At 45.4% G+C, this 18,519-nt stretch overlaps 1 protein-coding gene across 1 annotated transcript in view; it reads right to left on the bottom strand.

Annotated features, from left to right (window-relative positions):
* The window catches only part of LOC132243210 (protein diaphanous homolog 1-like), a 34,374-nt gene that overhangs the window by 3,768 nt on the left and 12,087 nt on the right, over positions 1-18,519 (bottom strand). The window contains exons 6-9 of the mRNA XM_059733341.1: positions 14,307-14,431; positions 12,727-12,891; positions 12,413-12,548; positions 6,325-6,411 (exon numbers count right to left, since the gene is read on the bottom strand). Coding sequence (XP_059589324.1) covers positions 6,325-6,411; positions 12,413-12,548; positions 12,727-12,891; positions 14,307-14,431 — 513 coding nt within the window. The remainder of the gene's footprint in view (positions 1-6,324; positions 6,412-12,412; positions 12,549-12,726; positions 12,892-14,306; positions 14,432-18,519) is intronic.

The raw sequence follows: 18,519 nt of genomic DNA, 5'->3' as shown, positions 1-18,519 counted from the left end.
TATCCCTTAAGATGTCTCTTTACACTCAAGACCTGAGTTTCTCCAGATCACAAGGGTGAAAGCTTCATGGAGTTCACTGCTGAGGCTCAGTCAAGCAAAGAGCCCTGAATCAGAACAGCTACCATGCCCTGCTGAACTTCAGGATAATGATAAGAAGAGGTTTGGGCACAGTGCTTGCACAGGGAGGACAAGTCATTGACCATATCATTAATGTATACACTTAGCCAACTCCAACACTAAATACATCCATACATTCACTTGTGGCACTTAGGCTGACGCACACACTCACTAACCTGAACAGGTGCGCACACACATAGGCAGGCTCTGTGTTCATACATATGGTCAGACACACACACAAACTATCCACTGCAGCACACATGCAGGTTGAACCCAGTGCACACATGCTGTGGTATGTATGCATGCATGCATGTACATGTGCACTACGGTCTGCATGGATTCATTATGTGATGCATATGTAGGCACTCTCTCAGGCCCAAGTGTCCAGGAAGAAACCTCTATGGTTGGAAGAAGCTGTAGAAGGGACAAGACACTTACAGGAGTTCAAAGCAGCAGGTGAGTTCCTGCTTAGAGACATGACAGTCACGGGCAGAGTTAACTTTTTATGAGACAAAAAAGTAGTTACTTCTCTTGGACAGTTTCCCATGCAGTTTCTAGACTGGACACTTTTGAACACTGAGAACATGCAAGAGCATGCAAAGGAGACATGCATTAGGCACAGACAAGTACAACTCCCAGCTGGAGGTCCCCTGCACAGGGATTAAGTCCTTCTATGGTCTCTTTACAGTACCCTACTAAATGTCTATCCTCAGTGGATGACCTGCACATGGTTTATCCCAGCAACAGCTATGACAGTCTGCTGTCGTCACTTTGGGCATAGAGACACTTCTGTACCAGCCCTTTTACTCACTCCTGCTCCATCCCATGACCCTCACTCCCAAGAACCTCATCCTGTTGAAGATTTTATTATGCAGTGCTACTCTCTGCAACCCAAAACTGAAGAACAAACAAACCTCATCAGGGCTATCCTAATGATTGTATCATAAGCTTCCAAGGTGCTTCCCGCACCACCTTTCTGAGCTCTTCTACAGTATGCTTCGAGCAGCACCTCCTCAACTTTTACATCTATAGAGCCTCTAGTCTGATTCTGCTTGTTCTGTTCCTACCTCTCATGCCTGTTACAGGTTCACCTTTTCCCCAAGACTGCTTGCAGCCTGAGGCACAAGGTGCACCTGTATCTGTTTCCTAGCCTCTGGTAATCTGCTTCCTATACCCCACTGATTTTCAGTCTCTCACCTGAAATGCAGTTCCAAAGGACAAATCTCAGTCATAGACCCCATCATTCCCTGAATGAATCCTTCTTCAAGGGCTTATCCTTGTTACAGACCTGATTTGGTGTTTTCCTGTATGTCTTTCCAAAGAGCATCTTCATAACACAACTTGCTAATTGCAAATATAATTAGGTCCCTTAAGTCCACTGGCTGAATGACACTCTTAAAAGCCCAGCCCCATCTTAACCCCCCACATCCAATCTGCTGCCAACACCCAGTTTACGGGCAATACAGACATGGCTTCTCAGATTCTCAGTCTGAACTTCCTGAAATCCAAAGCTGTGCTAGGACAGCTCCTACGCAGGAGACAGAATGTGAGTAACTGAAGCAACAAAATAGTAAATGGAAGTGTCAGCTGCTGCACTCTCTGCATGATGGATCACTGCGGTACTGGAATCAGGAAGACTGCACACACTGGCAGGAAGGGAAGAGAATGAGGAGAGACACAACAAGAAACAGCCTGCTGCAGCCAAGCCCTGAGAGCAAGGTGACCTGGCAGCCCAGTTCTGTGGGCTAGCTGCAGACTCCCAAGGCTGGCAGCTAGGTGGGCTGCACTTTAGACAGGAAAGTGAAAAGAAGAATCAGAGCAAGATTCAAAGATTTAAAGTTACCAGTGAAAAAGGCCCATTTTCAATCCACTCCTGGGATATTTGCAGAACCCACAGCCTCAGGCTGCATGTGTCTCAGTCTCCTCTTCTAGCCCTCCCTGCCTGCAGACATGAGGAGTCACACACACACAATGAGAGTGGGGGACGGGAGAACAACATGCCCGTGTGTTACCCGCTCAGGCGTATCCTCCTCCACCTCACAGAGGGACAAGAGAGAGTCTGGCAAGAGGAAATAAAAGAGGCACTAGTCAGATTGCTTTCAGATCTCACTGAAAAACACTCCTCCAATCCCAGGCCAAAAAGCTCTGGCAGTATTAAGTGCTTTTCCACTAGTACTAGGTACTCCCAGCCATTTGAGGCAAGACCTCGTATCCCATTTGAACCTTTTAGCATTCAAGATAATCTATCTTGAATGTGATAAATTCAAACTTTGGATGTCTCTGGATATTAATTTTTCATTTGTAAACATAAAAATAATTTAAAAATATACTGCAAGTTACCAATGCATGCTTGCATCCTAGTGCCTGTGAAAGCATATACAAAAAACAGTAGTGAGAGAGAGGCCTACTGTTAGGAATAACCAGAACACAGAGCCTTTATGTTATCAGAGTTCTCAGGGCTAAACAGGATGATAACTTCAACCTTAGTTTCTAGTATCTCTCTTCCCCTTCTGGGATCTACACACCAGACACTAGAAAAGACTCTTCTACAACAGTGGTGCCCAACCATTTTCCCCAGTGGGCTAGATTGGCAATGCCCGGGTCTACCTGCAGGCCAGATCAGGCCAGTGGTCCTGATCCTGTGCTCAGGGCAGGTGGCCAGTAGTCCTGATCCTGGCTGCAGGGGGTGAGTGGGGCGTTGGGGGGGGGGGGGGGGGAAGGAAGAGGGTGGAGGCTAGGGTGCAGCTCTGCCAATCTGTCTGCGTGGGGAGAGGTGGTGTGGCCCAGCCCTGACCTGGACCTGCAGAGGAGGTGAAGGCCTGGCCTGGCCCAGGCCCACAGTGTGAAGAGGGCATTGCCCAAGTCCAACCTGGCTCCACTGATACTGAGACAGAGAGAAAACAACCCACATACACATGTTGATGCTTTCTCACACCTACATTGGTACATTCTCTCTTTCACACACATACAGGAACAGGACTACAAGGGGCCACCTGGGCTAGAGTCTGGTCCCCTGTGTTTGCAGGCAATCACTTATCCTATACTTCCCCAAAATTGCCACTTCAACCTCTCAAATACAGCTACAAGACAACACCTGAAACACCAAGAACATCCTATGACATGGTATAGGTAAAAGCAGGGGAGATGAGGGCACTGCCAAGGCCCAGTCACTGCAAAAATGGCCTCAGGCACATACATAAATACCACTGCCACCCAGTAGGTTCTCTTCGCATCTGCCCCTGGCTCCTGCCTCCCCTGACCCACCATGTGCCTGTGCACAGACATATGCACATTTTCAGGCTGGTAGGTTCTCTCATACCTCCGGCCCCTCAGTAAGTTTGTATTTCATATATACACACTGCTACGGTCTCTCTGTCACACCAGTAGATTCTCCTCATACTCATACCCATGCACCAGCAGGTTCTCATTTTCTTCCTCTAACATACCGACATGCACATCAGCACCTACACCCATATGCATACACATCCCAGGTTCTCTCTCTCTCTCATCCCCCTCATGCCCACAGCTTAACAGGTTCTTGCTTTCTTGAATGCTTGCACATGCACTCACTCTCTCTCTCACACCAGCATGTTTTCTCTCTCACTCCCCCTGTCCCAGTATGGTTTCCCTCTCACATGCCCATGTTGGTAGGTTTTCACTCACATGCACAGAACCCAGGAAGTTCTTTTTTACATAGTCTCAAAATCTCTCCTCCTGCTTCCCCTTCTGTTTTTACTTACATTCAAGAGCTGAAGATACCCTTTGGCAGCCTTAGTATGGGAAACATTTCAGTTTTCACTAGTGCTTTACTGTGTCAATTTACTATACTTGGAGCAGCAAATGCTTGTAGCATGGCTATTGGGTCACCCAGGAGAGTGGGCCTTGCTCACTGAAGACCAGCTCTAACCTGATTTTCCAACAGCTCTGCAAAGCATTAGCAGAACATTCAGGCTCACTCAGGTGTTTGTGTCTCCAACCAAAGAATCTAGAGATTCTTACCATACAGGGTATGAAACCAGACCCAAAAATAAGCTGGGATATGTAGTGAAGTGGCAGAACCTGGAAGGACTATTACTAGCAGGCTCCCTGTATCAAGGGCAATCTCTATCAGCAACAGCAGGGCAATACAGAAACTGAGAAATAAAAAGCAGCTTTGCTGTTCTACAAGACGTTGTCATGTTTGAGGAAATGAAGGGCCAGCAGAAAAAGCCAGGCCAATACAAACATATTGTTGCCCTCTTGTGTTGGGAGATGGCCATGGAAGTGTGGGCAACCCAGCAAGGTTAGGTGGGGGAGGCAAGATTTACGATGGATTTTTCTTTATTCTCCTCTGTTCTACAGAGCAGATGGCCTGCATGACATCAAGGCTATAAGAAAAGAACATGAGTTGAGTCACTCAAACCAAAGATCAGGCCTGAATCATCAGGCTGAAACCATGACTGCAAGACAATCAGGAAGTCTGAATGAAGGAGGACACTGGGCTATTGTGTACACATCCTGCCGCCTGTAGCAGTCTGCACTCCTTTCTTAATGAGCTAGCTGGAACAATCCCCTCTGCTGACACCCTTCTTCCCCTACAATGAGCCCGTTAAGTTATTAAACAGACTCCTCAGAGGTCTGTCTGCTTTTTCATTCCTTTACATGTTAGTGAGGAGCTGCTACTGTCTCTGAATAGACACAGCTGCCTCTAAGGAAACTCAGAGTCAAAGATCGGAGCTGATGAGATTTACAAACAGTGCCTCTATGCTCTTCAGCTGCTGCAGTGAGTGAGACTAAAAAGTGTCAAAGGGTTGAGAAATGCCCTCATAGCTCTCATGGTGGTGGTGGGGATGGTGCATCACATGCCTCACTGTTTAGGGCAAGAGATTCATAGAAATAAATGGAAATGCAGCATCTACAGAATTCTAAATACTCAGATGGAAACTGAAATAAATGAAATTCTCTACCGATAAGAACTACAAATAAGACTGATGTTGCAGCTCCAAACCCAGCAATAAACCAAAAATCAAAGGCAGAACGGTAATGAAATCTCAACCTTGAATGCCTCTGCAGCTTGCAGCACCCGAAAATCAAATCTCCAGACAAACCAAAAGGGAAGCCTGTGGCAACGTGTAGCTTTTAAACCCAGAATACCAAGAAGGACTTCTAGCTGTGATGACTGACTCCACAGATCTCTGTTACACCACACCCACATGGGTATGTTTCCTGTTCCTTGCTGCAAAGTTAAAACTGTACACAAATACAGGAGCTAAATGCCAACACTTATAATAGGAATAGACACTTGATGCAGTAACAGTAGTCCCTCCAAAGAGCACTAGATTAGATGGACAACAGGGTTACAGGTCTGCTCTCCACATTTCTCAATCTACTACAAAATGAGTGGCCAACTGCATCATCTATATGCTGTTCTTAGTCCTCACACTTTCCAATGGTACAATAATGCATCATTCCTGGCATTCTGCAGACATGTTGTAATATTCCCTTCCTGTTGTTGTACACTTGGGAGGTAAAATCCTCTTCCTTTCCCCCTCCTTATAGGAAATTTTAATCTAAAGCTGCCTGTTCAAACAGCAGCTGGTGGCACAGGAAGTTCACTTGAGTCATGTTGACTCTAGTGAACATGATCAGAAAGCACAGTGGATGTGTGATCATGGAATCACACCCAGTCATAGCAGAAGATGATGAAGCACACACATTATGGCAAGACATAGCCCATAGAAAGATGATCTACATCACAGACTTATGTTGACACATGCATTTGTCATTGCCTCCACCCTTCCCCGTAGTCACACCTCTTTTGTCAGTCACATTAGCAAACACTGCTCTCTCCCCTTTCCTCATCTTCCCATGATCATCAATCACCAATCACTCTCTCATTTCACAGCAACTTTTTCCTCATTGCTTTGCCCTTCAGAAGTTAACATCTCCTTGTTCTTTCAAGTGCCTTTATCCCACTGGACTTTTCAGCTCCCTTCAGCCTTCAATTACTGATACTTTCCCCAATGTCCTTTATAACTTCCATGTCCTCTGCTCTGGACTAAGCTGTTTTCTAAAGAACCTTGTGGCATTGGCCATAGTTGGAGGCAGGTCGTGGAGCCACAAGGACCAATTGATCTGTTCTAAGTGGTCAAGTCCAATTCTTGTCCTCAGGGAGGAGAGGTAGCCCATCAACTCCTGCTCTGAGGAAGTGTAGCAAGTAATACTTACCTTGGCGTGGTCCTCTTTTTCTACGGAAAGCTGCTCCTGATTGCAGGGCCTCCAACAGACTGTCCATTACCCCTGTCTCATCACCCTCTGTAAGGAAAACAAGAAGTCAAATGTAGGCATGACAGACATGCATAGAACACATTGCTCCTCCAAACCTCCTAGGTGCTCCAGATTACAGGGCAAAAGTCACACCTTTGTGACACCATCTCTTTTCCCATAAGGGAAGCAGACAAATAATTCTTGTCCCTCCCCATTCCTCTGATAGCTGCAAGGAGCAAAGAAAGAACCACCTTTCTCCTCCTTCCACATACACATGTAGGGGCTGGGGGCAGAACATGTGCAGAGGGGGAAGTCCTGTTTTTGCCCGCCCCACCAGGAACTGGACAAGTTCTAGTCCACTGGCAAGGCTCGCTTCTTGGATGTCATGAGTATATTTTAACAACCCTTGAAGCAACACAACATTGGCCATTGTTGTCTCCCTGCCATTCCTGTGGCAGGTTAAGGTATTCCTGAGGAACTGTGTCAGGGTTGACTGTGTAGTTTGACTAAAAGGTTATACAACAGTGAAATGGTTGTACAACAGTGAACCATCCCACAAATGTATGGGAAGGTATGGACAGGGTGATCCTGCCTCTGGCAGCAGGTTGGACTGGATGGCCTCTGAAGGTCCCTTCGTTCTACTTTTCCATGATTTTTAAAGATACCTGGCACCAGCAGGGATCCCTCACTCTTCATGAAAGATGAGATGCGCAGGGATACAAAAATGCTTGGAAAATGGATTGTATCATATGGGGGAAGGATAGGAACTGAGTTGTGGATAACATTTGGCAGGTTTTCTAAGTTTATCCTTTTCTCAAAGGCTCCAGCTCCATTAGTTTGCTGCTGGCTGTGGATTCTGAGATTTTCCCTGCAACCCTGTCTCCTACACTTACCCTCCCGGCTCCCTACATTTCCTTTGCCTGCTTGTCTCAGTTGTTTGCCAGGTTCTCTTCAAGAATAATTTCAGGTTATTAGTGCAATTCATTCCCTTCTAATCTCCTCACCCTCCCTCTGTAGTGTTCAGATCACAAAGAAGATTATCCTGGCCTCAGCTGCTCTTCTTCCCTAGCAACAAGCATGTCACCATGTTCAAAGAGCATGTGCCAACAGAAGCACATGCACCACTTCTGTAACAAAGGCCATGAGACAGCACTGCCCCCTCCTGTCTAACAAGGTAGTCCTGGATCAAGGATCTAGGCAGTAGCAGGAACCTAAATTGCCCTTGACTTCTGAGTATAAGGATAAAGCATGTACAAAGTCCCACTTCCAACTGGAAGGGGTACTGTACCATCAGCCTCACATTCTACCTCCCATAATAAGGGGAGTTCATAGGCTTAAACAAAACAATATAAACCCAGCCACCCCTATCCTCCCCCACTGACAGAGCCCAGAGCCCAGGAGAGTTACCTTCCCCCCTTCCTCCCAATAAAGAGTGAAACAGAGCTCTTCCCTGCATCAGCCTGCTGAGTGAACTGGGAATCTGACTAGGTCCTGTAACTCACTTCACTCCAGGGCCCAATGACCCTGTAGGAATATGTTTAAGTATAGGATCCCCACAGACAGATGCCCTTATACTAACCTACCTTACAGCTTTGCATAGCAGGAGGGGGAAAAGGAGCTTGAGCAATTTCTATGTAGCCTCCCCTGCAATCAGCAAGGCACAGAAGGAGTTAACATACTGAATGAACACTCAATGCAGACTGCAAACCAGTTTCCATAGCAACAGTTCCTGATGAAACCTAAATCTATAAAAATCACATCTGGACATCTGCCAGCATTTTCCCATGCTTCAGACTGTCTGCACACAGTGCCACCTGCTGGCAGAAACAACTCAATACGCCTGACCTAAATTCTCAGTACAACAGTCAGGGTCTGATAGTATTCAGGTTCCAGAAAACATAGACAATCCTATACTAAGTTACAAATAAAAAAAGGTGAATCACTTATGTAGAGGTTCAAATACATGGTCACCTAGTCTCTAAAACCTGGTGGAAAAGTGACTGTGAGACTCTAGGATGTGTGGGCAGGAGGGAGATAGGAGCACAGAAACACATAGCGTTAGACACCAGGGGTTGGGTGCATCCTAGGAAAAGAACAGCCCTGATCACTACGACTCAGCCACACAATTGCAGCCTGTCAGGGTAGCTGAGGTCCATTACCCATGCATCACCCCATGAGGGCCAGATGCTGAGCTCTCTTCTCAGAGGCCTTCAGTCAAAGCGAATCTTGCCTTGAACCTTTACATTCCAAGAATGTAGTGATGGGAACATCTTTCTACTATCAGCTACAGCTAGATTCTACTTTTCCAGTTCCCTACCAAGGTGCTTCTAGGCATGGCATAGGTATGGCATGGAAACTATGTTGGTGTGCAGTGCCTTTATCAGGTAGAAACAGGATGAGACACTCAGGATGACTGACAAACTATAGTACTGCTATTTACTGAACCCCAAGGTGATAAGATAGGGTGCTGGATGAATGTTGCCCTGTTCAAGCTCAAGCCAGACAGGGCAACAATAAAACTGGGTAAGAGAAGCATCCTGAGGAACTAACAGCTTCACATTGGCCCAGCTGCTCTAACACCCAACCTTTGCCCTTCCTTTATACACCACTCCCAAGGCCAAACATTTTGGGCTAGACAACAGGATATTCTTGGTAAAGGGTCCCTACTTCTGCAATTTCCTCCTTCTTGAGACCCCATGTAGGATGGAGCATATTAGGTGATGCTCTACAGCTTGTCTGTTTAAGGTGATAGTGTCTGATGCTCTGCAACTTGTCTAAGGTGATGGGGTCTGAGCCAGCAGCTGTGAATAAAAGGCAGCAGTAATGTGTACAGCCAAAACAATTTCTAGGGATATGTACCATACAAACTCTCTGGACTCTCCAGATCTCTCCTTAGGGTATGGACTGATTATCGGGTCCTACTATATCTAGACTGAGTGGCTTGGATACATACCAATGAGCATGGGAACTTCTGCCCTCTAGAATTATTATGGAAGTTATTCGTGTTTATAGGATCTATTCCAGAAGCACACTGACATCATGCCCGGCCACTGAGTTGGGCACTCAAACTATTTAGCTCTGATATTAACTTGTTCTCCAATTCTAGAGTCATAAGCACATGTACTAGAATTCTTGTCCTTTTTGTAGGATTTGCTGAACCACTGCATTCTCAAGAAAAAAGCGCATACAAATGCCTCTTGCTATCCAGGAAGAAAGCAGTAAGGTAAGCCCTGAGCACTGCCCTCCTTGCCTCCTGTCATAATTTCCAGTGCTAGGAGGGGAAAAGGAAGGAGATGGCAAAGAGTAGCAAAAGCAGCAGCCCTAGAAAACACTGGCAGATGCAAGAGTCAAGAGAATCCAAAGGGGCCATGGCTGAAGCACATTCAAAAGAACATGCTCCTGTGAAAAACATGTTCCTGTTGAGTACTGACTGTGATTGCTGGCACAATCTGCTGGACAAGCCTCCTTCTACAAACTGGAATATGCCTAGGGAAGAGATGAAAATTATGAACTTGTATATGTTTGCTTATTGTATTTCCTCTACCCCCCATCTCTCAAAGGAGCTCCAACTGTGATGAATTCAATCATTCAGGTACTACAATTCTTTCCCCCTGCCCAGGACAGCATACAGGCAGTGCTGCAACTCCGGAGCAAAGGTAGCAGATGGGAACTAAGGGACTAACCAAAAGGGAGTACCCTCTGTGCTTATAAGGAAACAGTACATAGAGCTTCTCTGGGCCTGCACAAGTAAATGGCCAGGAAAAGAACCAAAAGTATCTTGAGAAAAACAGAGCAGCCTGATGCTCCTAACTGCATCCCCTCACATTCATAGGCTCAAGCAGCCCAGAATCTCAGAGATGGGCATACTAGGAAAAGGAAAGAGAGAGAAAATGATATTTTTATAGATACAGCAATTGGCTAAAAACAGATGAAATACTAAGCCAGGGAAGACACTGGAGTAGGGGGTCTCGCTTTCAGAAGAGGAGTGGGGACACAATTAATCTAGGTAGTCCCTGAATATGCATTTAGAAAAAATGGTAGATTTCTCTTGGGAAGGCCACCTTGAAACCTCCAGGCCCACAAGCTCATGTCCTCACTGGGACTGCAATGAGAGTTTGGAGTCACTTCAACATAAGCTCTACAACAGCATTGTCTTTCTTCGCGAGCCAAAGGAAAGGAAAGAATGCAAGAGCCTGTGGGGCATTTCACTGCATACATATTCAAACAGCTAGCAGAAGGGGATAAGTTTCAGGAAATGAAAAGAGAGACAGGAAATCAACAGAGAGAGTCAGTAATTTAGTCCATATGTTGTAACAAAGGAATGTGCCTGGTAGCAGAGACCAGATTGTGCTTACAAATGACGAATCTCCTGCTATGGGTACAGCACAGTGTACTCCTAGAGAAGAGATGCATTTCCAGCTGCAGCACCAAACAAAAGCCTCACATGAGCCTCTCATTTTGCAGACTAACAACTTTGGGCACAGAATAAAAGTCTCCAGATTGAATAGCAAATTTGTTAAAAGTGAGAAAACCATAAGGTTGCTGTAAATAGCAAATAACTGCAAAGTCATTGATGTGTGCCTTGGGCTTGTGGTGAGCTTTTCAGTTCCATACCTGGAGTGACAGTATATACACGAGGGGTCCAGTCATTAGACATGATAGCAGCTGTCATATATTTGAAAGGCTACCATCCCTTGCTTCACTGGGTAACACATAAAAGCAATCGGTTAAACTGCAGCAAAGCAGATTTAGATTAAACCTCGGAACTTCTTAACTATCAGAACAATAGGACAGTGGAACAAGCTGCCCAGGAAAGCTATGGAATCTCCTGCATTGGAGGTTTCAAGAAAAGGCTAGATAAGCATTTGTCTGGGATAGTCCAGGAATAGTGTATCTTGCATCTGTACAAGGGGTCCAACTAGATGAACCTTGAGGTCTCATATGATGTTATGATTCTATCACTATTAATACTTTTGAGTAATGGATAATGTAGTGAAGGGTTAAAGAAATGGCTAATTACATTTTTAAGTGACAGATTTCGATCTAAAAGATACTAGCCTAACTACTGTATTACACAGCTAGGCAAGAAACTGGAAGATGGGAACAACAATCAAAGGGATTTGAGATTCACATTAGCGTATTAATACATTTGTAGCAAAGGATGTCAAATGCATTCTTGACTGTGTCAAAAGAGACATCAGACATTAAAATATATTCCCAAAGCAGTGATCCTCAAGTCATGGCCCAGTAAGCCCTTTCTGCTGCTTGAAAGACTAACATTTTCAGAGAACCAAGCATGCTGGGTAGTAATAAGCAATGGTCTTGGCACTTATTGCTCTTGTTCTTATTACAAAGCATCACCGCAGTCTTTCTGAGGCTCTACCTGCAGTTCTAGTTCCAGTTTGGGGTATTTATTTCATGTGCACAACAGTTCTAGAGAAGGCCCAGAAATCAGGAGGTTCATAGCTGAAAGGAAATGATGGAGATCTTAAGTCGACACTGTTTGGAGACTAGGAGTCTAGGAGAAGAGAGATAATCTTTTGCTGCATGTAATTAGAGTAAGATCAAAGTATCTCTCTAGAAAGGGAGAGAAAGCAAGAGATGAAATTCAGACTCTTATGCAATTACCTCCTAGATATCCCAAGAGGGAGAGTGAAGAGGCAGAGCAAAAGACAGGAATGCCTTTCCCCACTACTGATATCATGTCATAAAATTTACCATATTTCACTAAGATGAAAACTCCTCAGATCAGGATCACCCTCTTACTGTAAAGTAAGTTATTCTGCCTATCAAAATAAGTACATCATCATGATCTAATATTCTGTGCACATATTCCAGAGCTGCTGCTGCAAGCCCAGGAGTTCATTTGGATGAAACCATTCTTTCTTGTTCTGCTCAGACAACTTCTCTGGGTGCTGCAATCTTTATCTGTCTCCATCAAGAACCCAGCCTAGCATTATCAAGAGTTGTATATTAGGATTCCTGCTACTGTTACTGTTCCACACACAAACCAGAAATCCTTTACTATCATCAGTTTGCCCTCTAGTACCTGCATTCATGTCTATCAGTTGCTCCCTCTTCTGCTGCTTTTCCAGTCGTTCCTTCTCAGCCTTCTCCTTGGCCAGCTTAGCTCGACGCATCTTTTCTTCTGTCTCACGCCGTTTCTGATTCTCCTTCATGGCTTGCTGCAAATAGCAGAGTGAACTGAGAAGTGGCTAACGAAGTAAAGGGCTATGTGGGGATATTTACAAAGGAAGTTACTTTCCTTGTGGAATAAGGTAAGAAAGGACAGTGCCAAGGCTGGGTGCACTGGAGGAACAGTCTGAGCCAAGAAGGAGAATGAGGAAAGAGTAACATACTCACCAGAAACATGTTCCTGAAGTTGTGCAAATCCAGAAAGAACTCCTCAATGGATATTTTCTTGGGGTCAAACAGGAAGTACTGGCCCAGTTCCTTAAAGAGGTTTTCCATGTTTGAATGCATCATTCGCAGCTTGTCATACTGCTCCTGGGCTTCCTTAACAAAATTGTGAGACCTGAGAGTCAAGGACAAGTCAGCTGCTTCATGGAAACACCAGGGATGAGGGAGAGTCCCTGTAAGCACCAGAAATATCTGTTTCACCAGTGCACTCTTTCCCAGTTTATCTGATTTCTATAACAGCACAGGGAAATCCCCATCTCCACCAGCAGTAGTCATCCACATGTTCAATTAGATTCACCTCTGCATTCTCTGTGAAGACTGGCACAAAAGTTCAACCCCTTTATTAAGGGCACGGATTATGTGGGAATGTTCAGTACAGGTTAAGACCCATGTTAGAAATTAGCATGCTTCTAATAACCTACTTCACATATTAAATTATTCCATGGCACATACCTGAGGGGCATCTTCTTACAAAATAAGGCTCTACAGTACCTCAGCACTCCTCCTTCCCTATGGCCCAAGCCATTACAATGCAGTCAGAGTCAACACACCTGCATCTCAGTGTTCACACAGCTCCATGAGAACCTGTCTGGTTACCTGTAAACCTGCCCAACACCCTGTACTGTGCCAAGGGGTCTCTTTGATTACATATAGATACACTGCATTTCAGTGCATTCATATCTCAATTCTGTTCCCCTGAAGCCTTATGGGTATCTCTGCTCAAGCACATACCAAGTATTAAAGTTTCATCAGATTACAATGCACTGAGATTCCACTGCCTCTGACATTAGCTCCCTCAGACCTGGTAGCATACTATCTCAGAAGCAAACTTCATCTTTTGTCACTGTGTATGGTACAAAAGGAATCCTATTGTCTATGGCATGTGTCTGCATACCAACTTCTACAGAAACTGCAAAAAAACAACCATCTGTGGCATATTGTCAAATTCCAGGCCTAAACACATTGGTACCTCCTCTGTCCATAGCATCTAAGGCTGCTTGCAGACATTAATCCCCCCCCCCAAAACCCAGTGCTTTATTTTCAACTCTGTACTTTCCCACACTAAGCTCTGTGCATGCCCAGAAGAGGAAACATCTTAGTTGGACCTGGTCTGCCCGACACCTGTAAAGATCAGGTGCTTCAGTGGGGCTTTCGTGTGCTTTCGCTGAACAGCTGATTGAATCAGCTTTAGCTAAAAGTGCCAAAAAACCCTGCTGAAGCGTCCAATCTATACATATGCTACAGAGCCAGGTTGAAGTAATGCGCTGCTGCTTCCCGTAAAGCACTTATTTTTTTTTGCAAGCAGCCCAAATACCTGAAAGATTCCCAGATTCCCTATGGAAAAGGGTATTTAAGTGCACACCAGTTCTTCTTGGCCATACACAAACATTTGTCCCAATTCAAGGTCAGAGATACTTTGTCCACAGGACCTAGCCATATATTAACTCTACAGCTTTGCAGCACACTGCCATCACACATGCCTATGTACAAATTCTCTTTTCTTAAAAAAAAGAAAAGGATATAGTCATTTTTTCCACAAATTTGTCCTTCTCATCTGTGGCAGCAGGGAAGTTCTCAACATCACGCTGCACATCTGAAATCTGTTTCCTCATCTGATCCAAATTTTTCTGTAAATTCTCAGCAGAGACTGAAAAAAAGAAGACACAGACAAAAAATAGGGCTAGCAGCTCTCAATGTATGCACTGGGTTTTAATCAGGGCTGTAGCAGCACTTATTCAACATCTAAGTGCTGGCACCATTTACACTGGTTCAGCCTAACCTAGTTTCAAACTAAGGCAATTTATACTAGTACAAAGATTTTTCACTATTGCTGACAAAGGCTGGTCCTGGGACCCTTGGCTGAATTTTCTGTTTCTGGAGGGCATATATATTCAGGCAGAAGGAAACTTTAAACTAGGTTCTTCAGAGGACGGGGATGCAGAAGACAGAGAGAACACAGGCAAAGTGTACTATGAACCATGCACTGGGACAGTCCATGTAAGTACTAAGAGGCCCAATAGACATCAGGACAGGGGGGTTCCAAGGGCACCTATCGGGGGGTTAAAGTGTCTCTATACTAATGTTAGGAGCATGGGGAACAAGCAAGAGGAACTCACATTCCTGCTTGCAAACAAAGACTTCGACCTGGTTGGATTAACTGAAACCTGGTGGGACCCTACCCATGACTGGGCAGTAGGCATCGAGGGCTAAGCTGTACAGATGAGATAGAGTGGGGAAAAGACCGGGGGGGGGTGGGGGGTGTTGTATTGCTCCTTAACGTAGAGAGCAAGTCTCCTATAATCAAGATGGGATCAGAAAGGGGACAAACTGAAGTACTGCAGGTCAAAATACAAGGGGGTCGGGGAGAAAGAGACTTGGTAGCGGCAGTCTATTATAGACTGCTGCACCAGGAGGAAGAGATAGACCTGGAATTCTCAAGGCAACTCTCACAGGCAGTATGCTCAAGGGTTATGGTTGCCACAGGTGACCTAAACTACCCTGACATCTGCTAGGAGGAGCAATCAGCTAGAGCTGACTGTTCATATAGCTTCTTAATCTGCATACAGGACCTTCATTCATCTAACACAGGAGGTATATAGGCCCACTAGGGGAGACACCTTACTGGACTTGGTATTTGCCACAGGGGATGAGCTGGAGGGAGATCTGCAGATAGAGGGTAACCTAGGGGATAGTGACCACCAACTGTTAGAATTCACTATCTGGCAAAAGGTGGGAAAGATAACTGGTAGGGCAAAAGTACAAGATTTCAGAAAGACCAATTTCAATGAGTGCAGGTCAGTAAGTGAGGTACTGAGGAACAAGAGCATTGGTGAGTTGGGAGTACAGGAAGGGTGGTCGTTTCTTAAGGGAACGATCATTAGGGCACAGAAGAGGACTATCCCACTGCACATCAAGAGGGGGGGCGGTAAAGGGGCCAAGAAACCCTCTTGGATGAACAGGGAAATCCAGGAAAGCCTAGGGGCAAAAAAAGATGCATACAAACTCTGGAAGCAGAGGGTAGCCAAAGAGGAATATACCTACTAGGCTTGTACTTGCAGGGAGTCAGTTAGAAAGGCCATTGCAACAATGGAACTCAGGCTGGCAACAAAAATTGACGACAACATATAGTCCTTCTTTAAGGTATATAGGAAAAGAAAAAGAAGGTGCATGGCAACATAGGACACCCACAGGACAGACTAGGGCAATTGGTGAGAGGAGGAATAAAGCTAAGCTCTTCAATGAGTTTTTTTTGTGTATTCCTGAACACGGATAAGGACATCTCCCCCATTTGGACTACAGACAGGCACAAGAATATCAGCCCCGCAACAGTTAGTGCCAACCTAGTGAAGGGGCACTTGGAGGGCTGGACGTGTTCAAATCAGCAGGTCCAGATGATCTTCATCCAAGGGCGCTGAAGGAATTGGCCAGTGTCATAGGTGAACCACTGGCATGACTGTTTGAGCACTCATGGTGCTCAGGACAGATCCCAGAGGACTAGAAAAGGGCCAATGTGGTCCCTAGTTTCAAGAAAGAGAGGAAGGAGGATCCAGGTAACTATAGGCCGGTGTCTCATCCCATTCTTATAAATAAACTAAGCAGTCATAGATGATTACACGGTCAGGTGGGTGGCAAATTGGCTTTTGGGACGCACCCAGAAAGTGGTGGACAGGTCAGTATCAACCTGGAAAGTTGTGGGTGGTGGAGTCCCCCCAAGGTTTGGTCCTTGGACAGGTGCTGTTCAATATCTTCATCAGTGACTTGGATAAGGGCGTGGAGAGCATTCTGTCCAAATTCACGGACGACACCAAATTATGGGGCAAAGTAAACACGCTGGGGGGCAGGGAACGGATTCAGGAGGATTTGGACAGGTTGGAAAAGTGGGCAGAAAAGAATAAGATGCAAGTTAACAAAGACAAGTGTCAAGTGCTGCACCTAGAGAGAAAGAATCATCAACACACTTAGACTGGGGGATGACTTTCTAAGCAGCACAGCAGCAGAAAGGGATCTCAAAATCATAGTCGACTCCAAGATGAATGTGAGTTGTCAATGTGACAAAGTGATAGGTTAAGCCAACTGCACTGTCATGTATTAGCAAGTGAATCACAAGCAGATTCCCCACTTTGCAGCATTGATTGGTGAGGCAGCAGCTGGAATACTGCATCCAGTTTTAGGTGCCGCACTTCAAAAGGAATGTGGATAGCCTTGAGAGGATCCAGAAGAGGGCCACTCGTATGGTTAAAGGCCTGCAGGTAAGGTCCCTACAAGAAATTGAGGGACCTAGACATCTTCAGCCACCACAACAGAAGGCTGAGAGATGATCTTGTGGCCGTCTATAAATTCATCGGGGGGGGGCCCCCGCAGGTGTTGGGGGCAGAAAGGAATAGGAGATACTGTTTACCAGAGCGCCCCTTGGGGTAACTAGCAAAAACAGCCACCAACTGACAGAGAGCAGATTTAGATTAGACATCAAGAACAACTTTTTTACAGTAAGGGTGACCAGAATCTGGAATGGGTTCCCAAGGGAGGTGGTGCTCTCCCCTACCTTGAAGGTCTTTAAGAGGAGACTGGACAAGCACCTGGCTGGGTTATCTGACCCCAGCACTCTTTTCTGCCCAGGGCAGGGGCACTCAATGATCACTCAATGATCTACTGAGGTCCCTTCAACCCTAAAAATCTATGAAAACTTGACTCATCTTCTACATTCAATTGACAGAAGAGGTCTCCAGGATTCCACATATGAATCATTCCTTTTCCTCTCCAGCTAGGCAGAAGAAAGGGAAGATAAGTCAGATTTTTGGCCCCATTGTGGTGACTCTGCATCACTCCTATGAAGCAGAGGAGCCAAGATCAGGTTACACAACTCCCTCCATCATATGAGGAAACTCCAAGATCACAGAATCAGCTCTTCCTCTGCAGCCTGTGGTATGGGGTAGTTGACCAGACAGCCTCTGTACACCAGTAATCTCTGGTGGTCAGAATGGTCCCTATGGGAAAATGATAATTTGATACAATTTAGAGCAATCCCAAAGCTGAAGCAGCTGGAGACTTGCCAAGATAGCATACGGCTCCCCAGTAACATTTCAAATTAAGGACATATGCTTCTTGTAAAAATCTATTGTTTCAGAAGAGAGTTTGAGGGTTGAGAGGAAACATGATCAGAACCAAGGAAGGAGAAGCTGGGAGGCAGGATAAGGAGTGCAGAATTGGGAGGGGGACAGGACTTCAGGCACTCTGTTGAAAGCTTTCATTCCTGCTCTTTTCAGGAAGGATACATCTGCAGTCCACATCCTGCTGTTTCTTCTCTTTCCCCTCTCCCTGGACAGTGACTCAATATAAGCAGCCTTCCATAACATGACAAAACAACAGTGGTGCTTCCTTCCAGCTGTCATTTATATTATTTAGCATGACCTAGTTTCGGCCTAGCATTCTCTCCACATGGAGAGGGGCTTTTCTCCCACCATACATTATAGAACTGCCAACTGCTATGAACTAGTTTCAGATTCAGCAACAGTCTCTCAGCCAGAAGTCCCCTTGCCAAGGAACAAACTAAACTGTCTTTGTTTAAAATGATCCAGATCCAGTTTATCACTTTCAGCCACATCCACCAGCCACCCTTCACTAGACAAAATAATGAGACTAGGACTCTTATGTACCCATCCACCTTTCCATCTAACTAAGGACCACACCTTCTATGACCTCGCTCTGCTCCCACCCCTCCTCTCCCCACCCCCAACA

Source organism: Alligator mississippiensis, chromosome 9, assembly GCF_030867095.1.
Source record: "Alligator mississippiensis isolate rAllMis1 chromosome 9, rAllMis1, whole genome shotgun sequence".
In the NCBI taxonomy this organism is placed as follows: domain Eukaryota; kingdom Metazoa; phylum Chordata; order Crocodylia; family Alligatoridae; genus Alligator; species Alligator mississippiensis.
This window is presented reverse-complemented; position numbering and strand designations above follow the sequence as displayed.